Genomic DNA, 19,288 nt, shown 5'->3' on the forward strand with positions numbered 1-19,288 from the left:
ATTTATAATATAAAAGTCACCTTATTGAACCATCTTAATCTTAATACATTTTCATTTCAGGAACATTACTGTACCATATCTGAGGCAATGGTGCCCTGTGACTTCCACTGTGCCACCCTTTATGCCTCTGTTCCAGTCTCTTGTCTCTGAGCTGGCTTAGTGCTTCTGACATGCTAGCAGGCCTCTCTGCTTATTTCTTACCCTCACTGAAAATGTTCCCAACAGCTTATCACTGAGCATGAAGCTGGCTGGCCTGGAAGAAAGACTTTCTTACTTTGAAAAGTGCTACTAAGGGTCTTCTGTCCTAAGGATTTAAATCAAGCACTAACTTGTGTGCATTAAACTTTTATCATCTCAGGAGATAGGTGATTGAATGGGGTTTTTCTTCTTTGAGCAGTTAACATGGTATACTTATTAACAGGCTGTCTAAATCAAACTATCCTTCTATTCCTATACCTATTCAACTTGATTATTGTATATCATAATATACTATTTAATACAGCGTAATGTTACCATGGCTATTACAGTTTAAAATGGACATAGTCTTTATCTTATCCATTCCACCTGTAGGAATTAGTACCTCAAAAATAAGCGCACAAATGTATTGGGCTGGGAACAGTGGTACAACAGTGGGGAAGAGTGGCTACTCTTTGTTCAGTATTTTTCTCTATATATACCTATACCTTTGTAAGTGCTTAGAAAGGTTAGGGGTAAACATCAAAAAAAAGTTTCTTCTAGGAAGAATGATTGTTGGACAGACTTATTCACTCTGTACTCAAGACTTTTTCTTTAAAAAAAGTTTACTTCATTTGTATAGTTAAAAAGGAGAACAAAGGTTTTTTTAAAAATGCTGACCTAAGGGTTCCATGTGGTCTACTGCTCAAGAGCTCACTGAAAGAGTAAAAGACCCTCTGATCATTACAGCATTAAAATTTGAAGGTTTTGCTAATTCCTTATAAAAGCGTTTGGAGACAGGACCCAGAGTTTCTGTAGTGTGATCGGCATCATGGGGAAAAGATCACATAGTGCTGCTTTGTGTCTGCTTCCTGGACAACTCAGTTCAATAAACATTTATCAGGCAGTCACCCACAAGCACAGGCCTGGCAAGCCTGTCGGTAGGGCAGCCCGAGGTGACCACACGACCTTCACCGAGACGGGACTATCAAGTTCCGCACAGGAAGGTGAGCTGAGGACACGGATGCCGGCTTTCCCACCAGCTCCTTCCCCACCATTCTGTCCTTGGGAGAAACATGTCCTGCAGTGAGCTTCACATTAGAGAGCATTTAAATAAAAGGGCCAGGCACTGCCTGATCTGCTAAGACTTTTTTCTTTTAAACAGAACTGTCTGTGTTTAAAGACAACCAATCAACTATTTTTCTTCCTAAACGTTTTAATGTCTAGCTTATCACGAAAAGGCTCTTCTTGTATATAAACTCTGAGGCCCTAAACTAAGTCTGCAAGGATAGGCTGAAACCTTTCTCTAAAGCTGGGCATAGTGATCCACTTCTGTAATCCCAACATTCTAGGAGGCTCAGGCAGGAGTGTTGACAGCTTGAGCTCAGCCTGGGAAACTTATGAGGCTCTGTCTCAAAAAAACAAACCACCCAAAAATCAAAAACCAAAAAAACCCCCAAAGAGCTGGGGATGCGGTTCAGTGCGAAGCTACTGTGTTTAATTTCCAGTAACCGCCCCCACCCCTGCAAAAGTTAACTGATAATCAACCAGGAGCTCTTCTAGCATAATCACAGGACCAACAGCATTGGCTCACCTCGGAACGAGGCATGAGAGCTTGGCTCCTGGGTCGCATCCCAAACTCACTGGATCAGCTAGGTGGGACCCAGTGATCTGTGCTTTCACAGCCCCCAGGGGCTTCTGACACCTGTCCAAGATTAAGAACTACTGCTCTAAAGCTGTGGTTCCCCCACTCTGCCACAGTACTGGGGATTGAACCCAGAGCCTTTACATTGAGTTATGTTCCCAGTACCTGCCCCTTTTACTTTTTGTTGTTTGTCTTGAGACAGGTCTTGCTAAGTTGCCCAGGCTGGCCTCAAGCTTTGGATATTCCTGCCTCAGCCTCCTAGAATTACAGGCATGTGCCACTACACTCTGCTTCAAACTGTGCTTCATCAGAGTTAGCTCCACTACAGAAAGAGGTCAGGTGCCCCAAAGCTCAGAGGACTTGCTAGCACAGCGTTGGTTCTTTGTTTCTAGAACAAGTATTTAATGAACTCCTAGGCTGCAGAGAATCCCCTACCCAGTCACAAACTCTAGGCACCCCACCATTCTCAGATAGGAACTTGACAAGTGATTCCAATTATCTATGACAATTGAGGACAACGTGGGTACCCAAGAGGTATGAAGCCCATAAATAAATGGGGATATTTTAGGATTTGCTTTCATCCTCCCCTGCCTTTCTCCAAATCTGTACCAGAGAAGTTATAAGCACCAATGTCTCCTTGATTTCAATTTATTTCCTCTCCCTGATTTTGGCCGACTCCTGACAGTAGGGCAGTCTCGCAGAGAGAGTAGAGGGAATGGTCTACAGAAAGAGACAGCTAGGCCCATTCAGACTAAGCCCCCAGACAGGGGAGTTTTCTCATTCACACACTCCCCTCCTGGACCCAGAAAGGATCTTAGGAGGTTTATAAAATAAAAAGAACAAGTGAAGAAATCAGAGAAAAAGGAGAAAAAGACGGATTTGTTGGTGAAGAGAATATGACTGTGTGTGTGACAGATAAAGACAGACAGAGACAGAGACTCGGGACTGGACCCAGGCTTCGCACTGAGCTACACTTCCAGCCCTTCTTATTTCCAGGCAGTGTCTTGCTGGGTCACTAAGTTGCCCAGGATGAACTCAAACTTACAGTCCTCCTGCTCTGGCCTCCCAGAGTGCTGAGAGTACAGGTGTGCACTGCCATGCCTAGACTGTACGTGCTTTTGAGAGATGAGCCTGGTGTATCTTTTCATATAAGAAATCAAAAACATTAAAGCCTCCTTGTCAGAAGTACTCATGAGTGACCTGAAAAGGCTCCCATGGCCTAAAGTTAGACATCACATTCTTGGTGTGGGGGACAAACTCTGGCTCTAAAGTTATTAGCAACCAAAATGAAGGAGGAAATGCAATCTGTTTATGATTTACAATGTCTTTAAGATAAAAATAAACCAGTTGCTGGGGAAAAACACAAATATTCCTGGTCTTGACAGGAATTCCTCCCTTGGACCAATTTTTAAAAAATTTACAGTTGGCTGTTATAATTTTTTAAAAAAACATTAGAAACAATACAGAATTTCAAAAAACCAGTATGACAGGAATTCAACAACGGTTGTACATTGTTGTGCTCAAAGTAGTTGTTCAGATTACCAGATATAAACATGCAAAGTTCGTCAAAAATTTTTTTAAAAAATTAAGCAGTAACTGAGGAATTAATAAAATCCCAAAGGGGGCGCTGGGGATTTAGCTCAGCGGCACAGCACCTGCCTGGCAAGGACAACGTCGTGAGTTTGATTCCCGGTACCAGAAAAAAACCAAAACCAAAAAAAAAAAAAATCCCAAAGATACAATGGCTGTTACAATTTTTAAAGCAATGAGAAAAAAAACCTCCACAGATCTCTACTTTATCATTATCTCTTAATCCTTGTTTCAAAATGTACTGTTCCATAATTAAAAGATTTTTAGAGATGTCTATCAATCTCATAAATTACCCCCAAACTCTCCCAGAAGCAAAAGCAAAAAATAAACACTGATCCCAGATCAAACTGAAACATCTGACTCCCCTGCAGCAAACAATCATGTTGACTCTCCTTATAAAAATTACTGGCCAAATGCTGCCTGGTCCAATCTGGAAAGTACAGCACACACGTGTGGCCACATGCAGCAAACATGTACAACACATACACTTTAAACCGGCTTTGTTCTTATGGGATCAGAAGTGTCCCTTACATCAAGACTAAATTTACAGAATGGGCCTCTAGCCAGATACTTTTATGATGGGCTACTTTGAATATAAATGTTTTCAGATGGTACTAGAAATTAAGAATGAGTATGGCAGATCAGTTATCTCCATCCACTGTACCTCTCAGGCATTCAGTTCAAAATCATGTTCCATTCTATACTGACAGGACTAGCTTGGCTCCTCTGGTGAGACAAAATCTGGTTCCCGATTTTGTAAAAATTCAGTCTTCCACACATTAAATATACATGGATAAGTGTTTATGCCTATATCACAACTGCCTTTATTTAAAATGTTACTGCTTATTATAGAACAAACGCAATCAGTGTATTAAGTATATGAGGTAAAGATTGCCCACCCCTTACACAGTCTTTGTAACAAATACTAAGTATGCTTTACGTATCAGTTCAGTTACCCTAGGACTCTCCCACAGTGTACTTCTGCAGTTTATCCTCACAATACTTCCACAATGTGTGTACTTTTGTCATTATCTCTATTTTGTAGATAAGAAAGCTGAGTCACAGAGGAATATACCAATTACCTAAAGGCTCAGCAGTAAGTGGCAGGGCCAGCACTAGACCCCAATCTATCTCTAGCATCCACATTCTCACCCACCAAGCTTGTTACCCCTGTATAGACCAAAACTCACGAGTATTTACGACCTGCTGTGGACATGCACATAGATTTTAGGCTCTAATCTATAAAAACAGCTTTACAAAAGAGAACTATTAAGTAAAAACTCTACAGTTTTGAATCTGAATGTCCATATAAACTTGTGATGCATTTAACCACTAAAAATAACAAAAATTAAAACTACACAAAAATTAAAGTTGTACCAGATACGACTTAGATCTTTCTACTGAAATGGCCTAAAAACCAGAAATAACTCACTGTAGCAACGAGTGCCCTTAGTACTCAGAGTCTGTTTCCTAAATACTTTTTCCAACAATAAAAGGAATCAAGACTTCTTGGACAAATGTACATGAGCCTAGAACATCTTGACATACTAGAAACCAAGACATGATAGCACCTATGAAGTATTTCTGGGGGAGGGAGGGAGGAGAAACAAAAACAACCTGATTACAATCAGACCTCTAGCTCTACCAGTTTACGGGACTTACAGAGGGCAGAAGAGCATGCTAAGTAACACCATGAGAAAGCTATAGGCAAGACTCGGATTGTGGGAAGCTAACACTGCAGGACACGCAACCACACAGCCATGTTCTAAGAATGCTTCAGGAAGAAGAGAAGGGAGCTTATGGAGGGCTGACACACACAAGTAGACTGTACAGTGTGGACACCAAGACTGCCTTTTTGCATACAAGGCAATGAAAATGAGAGGGCCTTTAAGTCCATATGCCCATAACCCACCATTTCCCCTTCAATATCTGTGTAACACTCACCGCTCCTCCATGAGTTCCCGGATAGAAGCTACTGTGGGGCCAGATCCTAGATGAGTATAGTATGGACCTTCATCTTTCTCCACTATTTGCTCTGCAGAAACAACAACAGTAAGTGTTATCTGAAGATATCAATTAGTCAACATTCATTTAACAGCAAAAAACAAGTAGGAATATTAGATGTTACAAAGCAGGAAACTCAAATGGCTCATAATTATTTGAAACATGTTCTATTCCTTCAGAAAGCAGGAAATACAGTAAAATTGCAATAAAATATCATTACACATCGCCACCAAATGAACAAAAATTTAGAAATCTGAAAATACCAATTGTTGTCAAGACTGTGGTCTAACTATTTGGCAATTCATCTCACCAGTTACCCAGTAAAGCTAAACAGCTGCACATGTATGACCCAGCAAGTCTACTTCTATACACCCACTCTAGATCAGGGTTAGCAAGCTACTCCAAGGAAGCTACGAAAGGGACTCAGTGTCAATGCTCACAGCAGTATCATCTACAACCAAGAGTCATAAACAAAGCAAGTGTGCATCAACAGATGGATGGAAACGTTAAATGCAGTATATTCATACAATGGAATATTATTCACCCTTAAAAAGGAAGGGAAGTTTTCATAAACGCTATTATATGGATGAACCTGGAAAACATTATACTAAGTAAAATACATCAAATGCAAAATGACAGCCAGGCGTGATGGCACACGATTGTAATCCCGGCACTCAGAAGTGGGGGCAGGAGGATTGCTGTGAGTTCAAAGCCAGCCTGGGCTACATACATAGTGAGTTCAGGATCAGCCTGAACAACATAGTGAGACCCTGTCTCAAAACAAAACAAAAAACAAACCCACACACAAAAGGACAAATACTATTTGCTTCCACTTACACAAAGTATCTAGGAGAGGAAAATTCATAGAGACAAAAAGCAGATTAGAGGTTATCAGACTGAAATGAGGCACACAGAGTTATTGCTCAATGGGCACAGAATTTCTGTTTAGGGTGATGACAAAGTTTTGGAAATAGTGGTGACAGTTGCCATTAATGTATGACCATAATGGCAGTTGCCTGAGTGCCATTAAGTTGTATCCACACAAATATTTTTAAAGTGGCTAATGTTATATTTTATCTATCTTAGCATAAGATAGTACTTACTCATGCTATAACATGAGCGAGCCTTGAAATATTAAGTTAAACGAAATCAGGGAAATACAAGAAGATCCACTGACCTAAAATATCCAGAAGAGATAAACATATGAAACCAAAAAGCAGATGGTGGCTGCAGAAGGAAGATCGAGTGTGACTGCTTAACCAGTGGATTGAATTTTGGAGTAATGGAAATGTTCTAGAACTTGGTAAATGGTACTCACACAACATCATGAAAATATTCTGTGCTGCTGAAGTGCTCACTTTAAAATGGTTAATTTCATGGCATGTGAAGCTCACCTCAATTTAAAAAAATGAACATAGTATTGATTCATGTAAAAACATGAATGAGGTTTGTGGGGGTGGGTACCATAGATGGAACCCGGGATCTTCACACTGAGCTACATCCCCAGCCTTTATTTTTATTTATGAGACCCTGGTCTTGCTAAGTCACTAAGTTTCTAAGAAGTGGGGTCCAAAGTTGTGACTCCTGCCTCAGCCTCCCAGAGATAATAAGCATATACTATATCCGGAATTTTTTGGGGGTGGCATACTGAGGACTGAAGCCAGGGCCTTTGCACTGAGCGACATCCCCAACACTCCCCACTCCTCTGAGACAGAGTCTTGCTAAGTCACCAAGTTGTCCGAATTTGCATTCTTCCTATCTCAGCCCCCCAGAGTGCTGAGGTTTCACGCCTGTGCCACCATGCTCAGCCCCATGAGTGAGTTTTAAATGAATTTTTCTAAGTGAAGGAAATAAGACTCCCAAGGCTACATAATAAAGTGTTCTGATCAGACACTATAAGGCTAGGGCTGCGAATGTAGCTCAGCGGCACAGCACCTGCCTGGCAAGCACAAGGTCGTGAGTTCAATTTCCGGTCCCCCCACCAAAAAAAAAAAAAAAAATTCAGATACTACAAGGCTAAAAGCAAGAACAACTATATACATATTAGTATACATACTTCAGTTGATAAGTTTGTTTCATGGCTTTTTTTTTTTTTTTGTCTTTTTTTTTTTGGTCTTTCTCCGGTACTGGGAACTGAACTCACAACCTTGTGCTTGCCAGGTGGGTGCTTTGCCGCTGAGCTAAATCCCCAGCCCGTTTCATGTCTAAGGAAATGTGACAACTAAATGCAACATTGTATACTACACTCATTCCTAGAACACAAAAAGAATAATAGTGGAAAAATCTGTTAAAAATTTAAAAATCTGTTGAAAATTTTAAAATCTGTCATTAAGAGCATTGTACCAACATTAATTTCTGTTTTAAATATACTGTTACTACGTAAGGCATATATATTAGGGAAAATAAGGGTATACAGAAATACTCTGAACCAACTTTGCAACTCTCCTGTAAACAAAATTATTTCAAAATAAAAACTGTTGTTTTTCATGACAGGGTCTCACCATATAGTTCAAGCTGGCCTCAAATTCATGACAATCCTCCTGCCTCAGCCTGCTAGAGATTATAGGGATATGGCACCACGTCTAGCTAAAAGTTTTCTAAAAACTATACCAGGGAATAAATCATAATTTGCGATCTTATACTATAAGAAATTCTGATCACACACATCAAAACACATATAAAAGGGTTTTCACAGTTACACTGTTTGCAATTTATAGTCAAAATTGGAAACAACCTACTCTGGGTAGAATACCATGCCCTCCCAAACTCACACACTGAAGTCTAACCCCCAGTGTGACTGATAGTAATAGAAGGTGAGGTTTTGAGAGTCAGGTCCAAACAGTGTAGGTTCTGTGAATAAAATTAATGCCCTTTACAAGTAGAGACACAGGGTGAGTGCACCCTTACCTCAACCCCAGGCCAAGCAAGGACTGAGAGAGGAGACGGCTGTCAGAAAGAGGCTCTAACCAGATACTGGATCCGCCGGCACTTGGACTTTGGAATTCTCAGCCTTCAGAATTGTGGGAAATACATCCAGCATATGCTATTTTTGTTACAGCAGCGCAAACTAAGACACAATCCATAATCCAGCAACACGGCCGGGAAATAGCTCAGCAGCACCGGTACCAAAAAAAAAAAAAAAAAGAAAGGTTCCCTGGGACCTGCATCTTGGCATAATCCAGCAACAGTGGAATAGATAAATAAAACACAGTAGTCACACAATGGAATAAATATATCTAGCAATGAGAATCAACAACTTGTATCCCCATGGCTGACTTCTACAACACAGTGAGTCAAAGATCCACAGCATAGTACAAAAAATGCAATGAGTCAATTAAAAAAATGGTCAAAGTGGCTCAGCTAGCCTGTACTGTTTAGAGATTCACAGTAGTAAAATTACGAGGCTGAAATATGAACTTGCTGATATTCAATGATTGTTTCTTGTAAAAATGGCAATTTCATATGGTTCAACCTTAATACAAAAAAAGGCTGAGTAATCAGTATCACGAAAGTTAACAGCATGATGGCCTCCAAGGGACAGGAAAGGAATGTGACATGAAGGGAATACAGAGAACCCTGGAGAGTTAGAGGTGGTCTATTTCTCCACCTAGGTCCATGGTGGTGAACCTACAGCATGCATGCAGCTGGCTGTTTGTTATCACTGAAAGCTCTGAAAGGTTTGCCTGATCTAGGTTGCTATGCATGTGTTCATTTTATAAATTTTCATTGAACTGTACATAAATGTCTATGTACTGTCATGTATAAAAGTCAAGATTTTTTAAATGTAAGAAATTTTGTTTTTTAGTACTGAGGAATAGGCCTTCAAATTGAGCTACATCCCTAGTCCTTTTTCTGAGATAGGTCTTGATAAATTGCCAAACTGCCCAAGCAGGGCTCAGGTCTGCAGTCCTCCTGCTTCAACCTTCCAGACTGTGCTTCAACCTTCCAGACTGCTGGGATTATAGGTACACACTACCATGCATGGCTAATTTCTACCTACTTTTTGCAGAATATTATGCTCAGCTTTATGGGGATATAAGACTGGATAAAACCCAATTACTGCCTTTAAAAAGTGTATGACCTAGCTGGTTAGATAAGACCCACACATAAATACTTAATGGTATTGCATATCAATGAGGAAATTTTAAATTTTCAATGCACAGTCCTGGGATAAGTGGGGGGAGGTAAAAGTTTGATCCATGTTTGAAAGCATCAAATAAAAAATATGCCAGTGCTGGAAAAAAATTGGAAGAAATTATAAAATAACCATAGAGTAAGGAAGAACTTCTATAAGGTACAACATGAAAAACCCTGATAAATTTGACTAAAGAAAACTTTATAGTAATAACACCAGAAGTCAAGCTGAAGACAAACAGCATACTGAGAAATATAAGGAATTTGCACCAAACAAAAACCTGATTAAGATCACTAATGCAAGAAAAATGGAAAAAAAAAGGTAAAAGTGAATTTTAGAGACATGCAAATGGCTCAATCATACATAAAACTACAATAAGATACCATTCTTCTCCTTTCAGATAAGTCATCATCAAAAATCCTGATAACTCACTTTGTTGTTGAGGGTATCAGAAATAAGCAGTATGGAAAGTATTTAGCATACTGCATATTAAAACTACAAATGCACAATCTATTTGATCCGGCAATTTCAAAGAATTTATTTCTAGGAATTTGGTTATATTTGCATATGTTTAAAATAAGTACACATGAATATTCATTGTATCATTATAATGGAAAAATATCAGAAACTTAAATGTCTATCATTAAGAACTGGCTAAACAGATTAAGTCACATCCCTAGAATGAGACTGTAAGCAGCTGGAATTAGGCAGCTGCAGATTTACTGACCGAAAACAATTTCCAAGATATTTGTCGGGGGGACAGACTTTCTGTATAGCATGTATAACGTGCTAGAGTTAGCATACATACACAATCACACATCCACTAAAAATAGCAGAGTAAGCGGCAGGTGTAAACTAAGTTCAGCTGTGTTCCTGGTATTTTTTTTTTTTTTAAAGGTAGGCCAGGTGTAGTAGCACACACCTGAAATCTCAGAACTCAGAAGGCTGAGGCAGGAAGACTGCTGTGAGTTTAAGGACAGCATGAAATACATAGCAAGACTCTATCTCAAAAAACAAGACAAAACAAAACAAAAAATAGCAACACTATATGGAGCCACTCAGAGGAACTGATCAAAACTGCCTCCCACTCACACCTCTTGCTCATGGAGTCTCTTCATTCATCCCTCCCTCTCCTCTGTCAGGCTCTTGCCTGAGTTATTATCATGGTCTCCTAACTGGTCTCCTCTCTTCTACATCATCCTATCCAATAATCACCAGTTATGTTTCCAAAACAGAAATCTCACACCATTTCCCACTGAATGACTCCACACTAGACAGAAGACAGAACTCAAACTCCAGAGCACTGTCCTTAGTCCCCCACTAGGCCTCTTTCACACAATTCCTGACCCTGTATCCTGCCCACAACCTCCTGCCACACTGTAAAGTACCCCTGTGTCTCTATATTTTTTCAATGACAGTGATGTCTTCCCTTATTTCTTCCTTTGGAAAAACTCACGTCTTAAGACCTAGTTTAAATGCCACTTTTCCTGCGAAGCCTTGCTGGACTTTCTCAGATCTTGTACACAATAGCAATATCAGGGCATGGATCCCAACCCATTATGTGACTGTTAATGGGGCGCAGAACAACAAACATAGGTCTTGTGGACAGAGACCTGGGGAACCATGATGCGTTATGTTCCCAACTTCTCTAATCCCCATGCCTTCACCAGGAAAATACATAAAGGGCTTAGCACAGTTGTTGGCACATAATATGAACTCAATGGGTTGCTATTGTCCAGGTTCTGCCAAACAATTGTGTCACTGTGGGCAAGTTACATAACCCTCGTAAGTCTTACAGCAGTTAAAATAATATTTATGCATTGCAGAATTGCTCAGGATTAGAGGAGATCTAAAGTACCATGCTTAGATGCTTCACAAGTGGATGGTTTCAATTATAGTTAGAAACTACCCGCACCAAATATACATTATTTTGAACCATACACAGAGAAGACTTACAGAAGAACGCAAGCGATGGGGTAGGGTGGGGAGGGAAGGAGAATAGGAGAATGTGGGTGTTGGAGGTAGTGGCCTGAAAGCTCTTTATAGGTGCTAGAAGACCGCATGGTATACAGAAAATAAAATAGAAGAACACGCCACGGCTTCTGGGCTCTGTCCCAGTTTCTATTGTCTGGAGAAAAGTCAAAGTAGTGAACTGGCTATAGGGTCTTAGACTGGAACTGGAACATAATGTAGGTTTTGGTGACTGCCTCTTGCCCCAAATCTGAAAAACTCACAACTCATATGGTTAAGGACAAAAAACAGACTTTCAAGAAGAAGATGGAAACTAAATCTTGGCAACTTCATTCTAGCAGTTGGGACAGAAGATATGAAGCTCTAAACCAAGCCAACCTAGAAACCGGCTGGTCAGGTTCCTCTGGGAGGCCACTGAAATACCCAGGGCAGACATGCTCCAAGAGCCAAACGAAACCAAAGCCACTCTGAGCAGTTTACAAGGCAGCCCAAGGAGTATCATAAAAGCAGTTTCTTTTAATTGTATCCCTTTCTCTGAGTGTATGTCTGCATGGAGAGAAGATAGTCTATGGGAAGAAATTTGAAAACAAAGCATGTTTTTTTTAGTTATAAAACTAAACATACATACACACACATTCCCCAACACTACCAATGTCTTATTATGTAAATATCTCCTAGCCAGGTGTAATGGCACACACTTATAATCTCAGCACTTGGGAGGCTGAGGCAGGAGGATCCCTGTGAGTTCGAGCCAACTTGGGCTACATAACAAGACCCTGTCTCCAACAGCAACAACAAAATCTTATTTTAATATAGCTTTTGCTTTATATATTTAATATTTTATATGGTAAAGATTCCTGAGTTAGGAACTAAAAGTATAAGAGATATAAGTGTAAAATTTTTAAATACTTAAGTAGAAATCTCATAATGTTGAATCTGAATTACAATTATCACTCAGTTTTCTGTCACTGTGACAAAATACTTGGGATAATCCATTTATAAAATTTCGGCTCACAGTTTCAGAGGTACCCTGTTGCTTTGAGCCTGTGGGGCACGGTATGTCACGGCAGGACACACAGCAGAGATGTCCTGTTTGCCTTATTGTGGTTAGGAAGCAAACAGAAGAGGAGGCACCAGGGTCCCAATATTCCCTTCAAGGGCATCCCTCTCCTCAATGAGCTAACTGCCTTCCATTAGGCTCCACCTCCTAAAGGTTCCACAACCTTGCAATAGTGCCTCAGGCTGGGGACCAAGCCTTCAACACGTGGCCCTTTGAGGGTATTCAAGATCCAAACTATGCTACTTACTATTCACTTGTGTTTAATTCACTGAAAGTTCATAAAAGCAACAATATACCAGTAGTTAGGAGTACCCTTAGGCTGTATGATTTTCATTTCTATCTGCTAAAAGGAATATATCCTCAGCGAAATGATCAATGAAGGCTAAGGCAGGAAGAGCACAACATGTTTCCTGAATATTTTGTACAAAAGCAAAGAAGTGTTCAAAGAATGGTTGGGGTGGGGGGTATGTTCCAAGAGTACTGAAACTAGCCTGAAGGGGTTTCCCATTGGCCAAATATGAGATGCTCTGAGCAAAAAGAATGTAACTGTAACTTAAACACAATAAATATGCAAATATCCATGGATGTATAATCAACAATATTCAAAAAAGGGAAAGAAAAAAGATAAACTTTCACTTACTCCCATTGGGAGTGACTAGTCATTTTACTTGCTGTAATATGCACAACTTTATTATTAGGTTCTATGAAAAGACAAATTCCTACTATTTAAGCCATTATATTGCTTCATGTATCATTTTAAAAATTCACCTTCTATTTAATGAGAAAGCTTTTAGACTTGTTTAAACAGATGTGACTTATACATCAATATGTAAAGAGCAAAGCAGGAGCTAAATAAATGGGTTGTTTTACAAAAATATGTAAAATGCGTCACTTGACTTACTATAAAATTTTGCTTTAACATCAAATTTATGCCCTGAAGCTTAGATTTTTTTTTTGTATTCAGAATAACTTTTTGTTTCACTGCTGAATCATAGTATATGTCTTCTGAGGACATTTTACATAGCATCTAAATCCAACATTTGTGATACTAACAATATTCAATTAAAAAGATAACAATATGAAAAACTATGACCCAATTCACATGTGTAAAGGTATCATAATAGTTGCCTGTCCAAAAACTTGCATGATACATAGTTGGTTATATGCTCTATCCTGACTTTAGTACTTGCTTCAATATGTATATACTAAAATATCCTGAAAAAGATGTTTTTAGAAAACACATACACACACAATTCAAGGGAAAAGTATGCATTATTCTAGCATTCTGGTAGAAGTAACTAAATGATGAAGAGGAAAATGTTTTTGGTAAGAACATACTACTATGATCTATCCTCTAAACAAATTTTTAAGTGCTAATAAGGTCACTGTTAACTATATGTATTATGGTATAGAGTAGTTCTCTAGAACTTGTTTTTGTTCTGTTTCACTTTTTGAGACACAGCCTTACTATATAGTTTAGATGTGCCTTGAACTCACTATATAGCCCAGACTGGCCTTGAACACCTGGTGCTCCTCCTGCCTCAGTCTCCTGAGTGCTGGGATTACAGGCGTATACCACCAGGCCTGGCTTCTCCAGAATTTATTCATTACGTACAGCTGTAACTTTATCCTCATCTTTCTTTGTCACTTTCTCATTGCTGAGACATAATACCAGACACCCACCACTTAGAGGAGGACAGGTTTATTTTAGCTCACATTTTCAGTCCATGGTTACCAGCTCCAAGGTAGGAAGGCATGGTGGGAGGGGCCAGGTGGAGGAAAGCTATTCACATCACTGCTCAGGAGCCGAGAGAGAAGTGACAGGACCTAGGAAGGAAGACGCACCCTTCCAGGCCACAGCCCTGTGACCCACCTCTTCCAATCAGACCATACCTCCTAATCACAGGTCATTCAGATCACCCCATGATTCAATCACCTTCCAGAAGCCCCGCCTAGGGTTGCATAGGAGTTTGGGGGACATTCTTGATCTAAACCCTAACACCACTGAACAACTTCTGGTTTCTCTTCTCCCAACCCCCAGCAACTACCATTTTATATTCTACTGCTGTAAATTTGTCTATTTTAGATGTCTCATGTAAGTGTGCATCCTATGACTGAGTTATTTTACTCAGCATGCTTTCTAGACCTATGTTTAGAAAAAGGCCAGATATTACACATGAAATAATTAGAAAATTACCACTTGAATAAAAAATTATTTAAGAACCATTGGGAGCTGGATAATCATGTGACAGCAAAATACTGCTCCACAGACCCCTTGTTGGATGCAGAAGGAAAATAGCAACCTTACAATGGCAGAATATGGCTCTCACCACCTTAACCTGCTGATCGGCTTGGCATCAGAAACAGTGGGACAATCAGACCTCTGGATGTGATGAAATAGAAGGACCATGGTATCATGCATTTAAAACAAGTTGCACTGGAACCTAATCAAGTACGTAGATCTAATGTCAGTACACAGGAAATATAGGGCTACAGGAATAAGATAAGCAATATGACAAATCCAGGATGGCGATGGGAAAACGTATAGGACAATTAGCCCTGATCTCAACAATATACTGTGGGCATGAATTTGCCTTCCCTTACTGCAGTGCTTCTGCTAAACCACTACCTATGGACTTGTACAATGCTCTGTCTATCATCATGGCACTTTTCCGTTGGAGGTAATGTAACTGGGACAGTGTAGCTAGCAAAATGTGCCAATGGACTTGTGCTCAGCTAAGGGGGCCAGTAGAGGAGACAGTATTTACAAAGTTAAAGCAATGTTCTATATGCAATACATGCTTTATGGTACTTTCCATACATTCCCAACATACTGTATTCCCCATAGCAAAATTGGTTCATTAATGCTCTTGTTGCTATTTAATTCAATAAGTAAATTTATTCTATTTACATTTATTGTTATATTTGATCTTTGGTCATTTTATGTTTTCCATGTTTTTGTGCTTCCTTGTTTTCTTTCTTTCCTATCTTTTGTATTTCCTTCCCTGCTGGTAAACTGGAAAAGCTATGGTATGTTTTCAGTAATGCTAAAAGGAGTTTTAGACGGAAAGTAGTTAGCAGTTCTACATTTCTACCACTTCCTTCTTTACTTTACCATCTGCTTTTTGCTTGCATCCTTGTGAACATATTTTCCCCTCTATAAGATTTTTTTTGTTTGTTTGTTTGTTTTTGGCTTTTCTCCGGTACTGGGAACCGAACTCACGACCTTGCACTTGCCAGGCAGGCGCTTTGCCACTGAGCTAAATCCCCAGCCCCTCCCTCTATAAGATTTTTAACATAAAAATCAAATTCATTTCAAGCAGAATTTTAGTAACTTTTGTTTTAGAAAAATAATTATCAGTTCTTCAGACATCATAATTGAGAAGGTTTACTATTGCCAGCTGCTTCATACAACTTCACTTTATCTTGCTGTAGCTCCAGAAAATTTGAGTTAACATATTTGGTAATGTTTTAATGAAGACTTTGTGGGGGTTGAGACAAGCGCTCACTATGTAGTCCAGGCTGGCCTCAAACTTGTGGCAATCCTCCTCAACGTCTCAGCCTCCCAAGTGCTGGGATCACAGGTGAGCGCTACCATACCTGGCAGCTTTACACATATTAATAGCAATTTAACTGAGTATATAATTCTTGGATCAAACTTTTTTCAATTTTTATTTTTTATTAGTACATATTTGTAGTATGTTATGATCACACTCCTTCTGGGGAGTCAGTAAATGCACATAACACTCTCAATTCATTTTTTATTCCCTTTCCCTTCTCTTTATCCTCTCTCTCTCCATTTCTTGGTCCCCTTCCCATTTACAAGAGATCTCTCCTGATTTCCTATTACCTTTTATTTTGCTTTTTGTTTATATTTCAGGTTTCTCATACAAAAGAAACCTTGCAATATTTAAGCTCATGTGTCTGATTTATTTTACTTGATATTATAGTCACAAGGTGCACCTACTTTGGTACAAATGATCAAATTTATCCTTCTTTATATGGCAGAGTAACACTCCACTGTGTACATATACCACGTTTGCTTTATCCACTCATCTGTTGGTGAACATATAGGCCTCTTCCAAGATTTAGCTATTGTGAATTGTGCTGCTATAAACATGGGTATGACCACTTCACTGTAATATGATGTCTTTAACTCTTTTGAGAAGACATCTAGAGCTGGATTCAATGGAATTTCTAATTTGTGTTTTTTGAGGAATCTCTGTACTGAATTTTGTAGTAGTTGTACTAGTTTACATTCCCACCAGCAATGTAGAAGGGTTCCTTTTTCCCCTGCAGCCTTGCCTGCATTTGTTATTGTTTGATATGTTGATGACAGCCATTCTTTCTAGAGTAAGATGGCATCTTAATGTTGTTTCAATTTGCATTTCTCTAATGGCCAGATATGTTGAGCATTTTTCATGTATTTATTGGTCATTTGTGCTTCTGAGAAATGTTTATTTATGCTCATTTTTAATTGGCTGTTACTTTGAAGGGATCTAATTTTTTTGAGGTTTTTTTTGTTTTGTTTTGTTTTGTTTTTTGAGTTCTTGATATATTCAAGATGTTAGTTCTTGGTCCAAGGAATACCCAGCAAAAATTTTTCCCATTCTGTAAGCTGTCTCTTCACCCTGTTGGTTGTTTCCTGCACTGTGAAAAAGCTTTTTAATTTCACACGATCCCCTTTTTGATTCTTGATGCTATTTCTTGTGCAACTGGGTTCTGTTCAGAAAATCCTTGCCTATGCCTAGATCTTCAAAAGTTTTACTTATTCTATCTCCCAACAGATTAAGTGCTTATGCTCTAACATTTAGACTTTTGATGCAGTTTGATTTTAAGTTAGTATGCAGTGAGATATATGTATGGGTATACCCTTCAACCTTCTGCATGCAGACAGCCAGTTTTCCCAGCACCACTTATTAAAGAAACTACCTTTCCTCCAATGTATATTTTTGGCCCCTTTATCAAAGATCAGATAGCTGAATGTGCCTAGGGTTGTTTCTGTGTCCTCTATCCTACTGGTTCACATACCTGCGTTTGTGCCAGTAGCATGTTTTTATCGCCAGCTTTGTAATCGAACTTGAAATGCAGGCTTGTGATGCCTCCTGCTTTGCTCTTGTTACCCAAGACTGTTGTCTACTATTCTGAGTCTCTTCTGGTTCCATATGAATTTTAGAATGGCTTTTGCTGGTTCTGTGAGGAATGCTGTTGGTGTTTTGATTGGGATTGCATTAGATCTGTGTATCAGTTTTGGACGTATGATCATTTTGACAATGTTGCTTTTGCTTCCCCAGGAACAGGAAGTATTTTTCCACCTGCTAAAAATTGTTTGATCCCCCTTTTTCTGAGTACTACAGCTTTTGTAGAGATAGTTCACTTTCTCAGATTAATTCCTAAGTATTTCATTTTTCTTAAAGCTGTTGCAAATGGATTCTAGTTTCTTTCTCAGTGAGTTCATTATTGGTATACAAGAATGCTATTAATTCTTCTGTGTTGCTTTTGTATCTTGGATCCAACTTCTTATTTCAACGTTATATTCTGAGGACTGCAACACAAATATGCAACAGAAGATTCACATCCAGAATAAAGACAACTTCCCGAGTGGTAAGAAAAAGACAAAAAAATAACAGATAAATGGGCAAATAGATTTGCACAGGCACTCTACAAGAGAGGGCATATGAAAGAGTGCTCACCAGTCATTAGGAAAATGTAAAAGCCACAGGGAGATACTATTACACACCTACCACAAAGGTAAAGAGACTGATGGCACTATTTGCTGGTGAGGATTTGGAGCAATGCTGGTGGGAATTTAAACTGTTACAACCACTTTGGAAAACTGACGGTACCTATTAAAGCTGAGCATACACAACTTCAGTTGTTGGAATCAACTTAGCAAATTATTGGATGTATATATAAAGGTATCAAAAGACACACATAAGAATGTCTTACAACAGCATGATTCACAATAACCCCAAATTGGGAATAATTCAAAATACAACCTGAGATCTAGTGGCTATACAATGGCATACTCATAAAAAGGAATACTATATAACAAGAATGAACAATAGGTACTACTACATAAAACAGATGAATCTCACCAACACACCTCTGAATGAAAACCAGAATATAGGAGAGAATAAATATTTGTATGCATGACTCCATATACATGAAGTTCAAGAACAGGACAAAATGATCAGTGTAGTTAGAAGTTAGAAGAGAAACAGTTACTTTTTGACAAGGGTCAGTAAGCTTTCTCTCTTAAGAGTCAGAAAAGTAAACCTTCTAGGCTTTACAGGGCATGAAGCCTTAGTGGTGATTAAACTTTGCCACAGTAGTGCAAAAGTAGCTTTATATAATATATTAAGTAATGAGCATGGCTATGTTTGAATGGAACTTCTTTTATGGAACCTGACATTTTAATTTCATATAGTTTTTATGAGTCATAAGATATTGTTTGGAATTTTTCCCCAACCATTTAAAAACATGAAAACCATTTTTAGTCACAGATATGAGCCAGATTTAGTTTGCAGATCATAACTTGCCAACCCATGCTCTAGGGGACTGAGTGGCAAGCATCTGGATGGGGGGATGATAGTAATTCTGAGGTGCTGGCAAAGCTCTGCTCTGGTTACACAAGGCTATGCCTTTTGCAACACTGTATTGATCTGTACACTTAAAGATTGATATACCTTCACATACTTGTATTTTA

At 39.0% G+C, this 19,288-nt stretch overlaps 1 protein-coding gene across 6 annotated transcripts in view; it reads right to left on the reverse strand.

Annotated features, from left to right (window-relative positions):
• Tet3 (tet methylcytosine dioxygenase 3) overlaps window positions 1-19,288 on the reverse strand; it is a 110,007-nt gene that overhangs the window by 22,627 nt on the left and 68,092 nt on the right. For all 6 annotated transcript variants that reach the window (XM_013514634.1, XM_013514633.1, XM_013514636.1 and 3 more), the window contains one exon: window positions 5,354-5,444. In XM_013514634.1, coding sequence (XP_013370088.1) covers window positions 5,354-5,444 — 91 coding nt within the window. The remainder of the gene's footprint in view (window positions 1-5,353; window positions 5,445-19,288) is intronic.

The sequence above is a fragment of the Chinchilla lanigera genome, unplaced genomic scaffold, assembly GCF_000276665.1.
Source record: "Chinchilla lanigera isolate Chin_1 unplaced genomic scaffold, ChiLan1.0 scaffold00023, whole genome shotgun sequence".
NCBI lineage: Eukaryota > Metazoa > Chordata > Mammalia > Rodentia > Chinchillidae > Chinchilla > Chinchilla lanigera.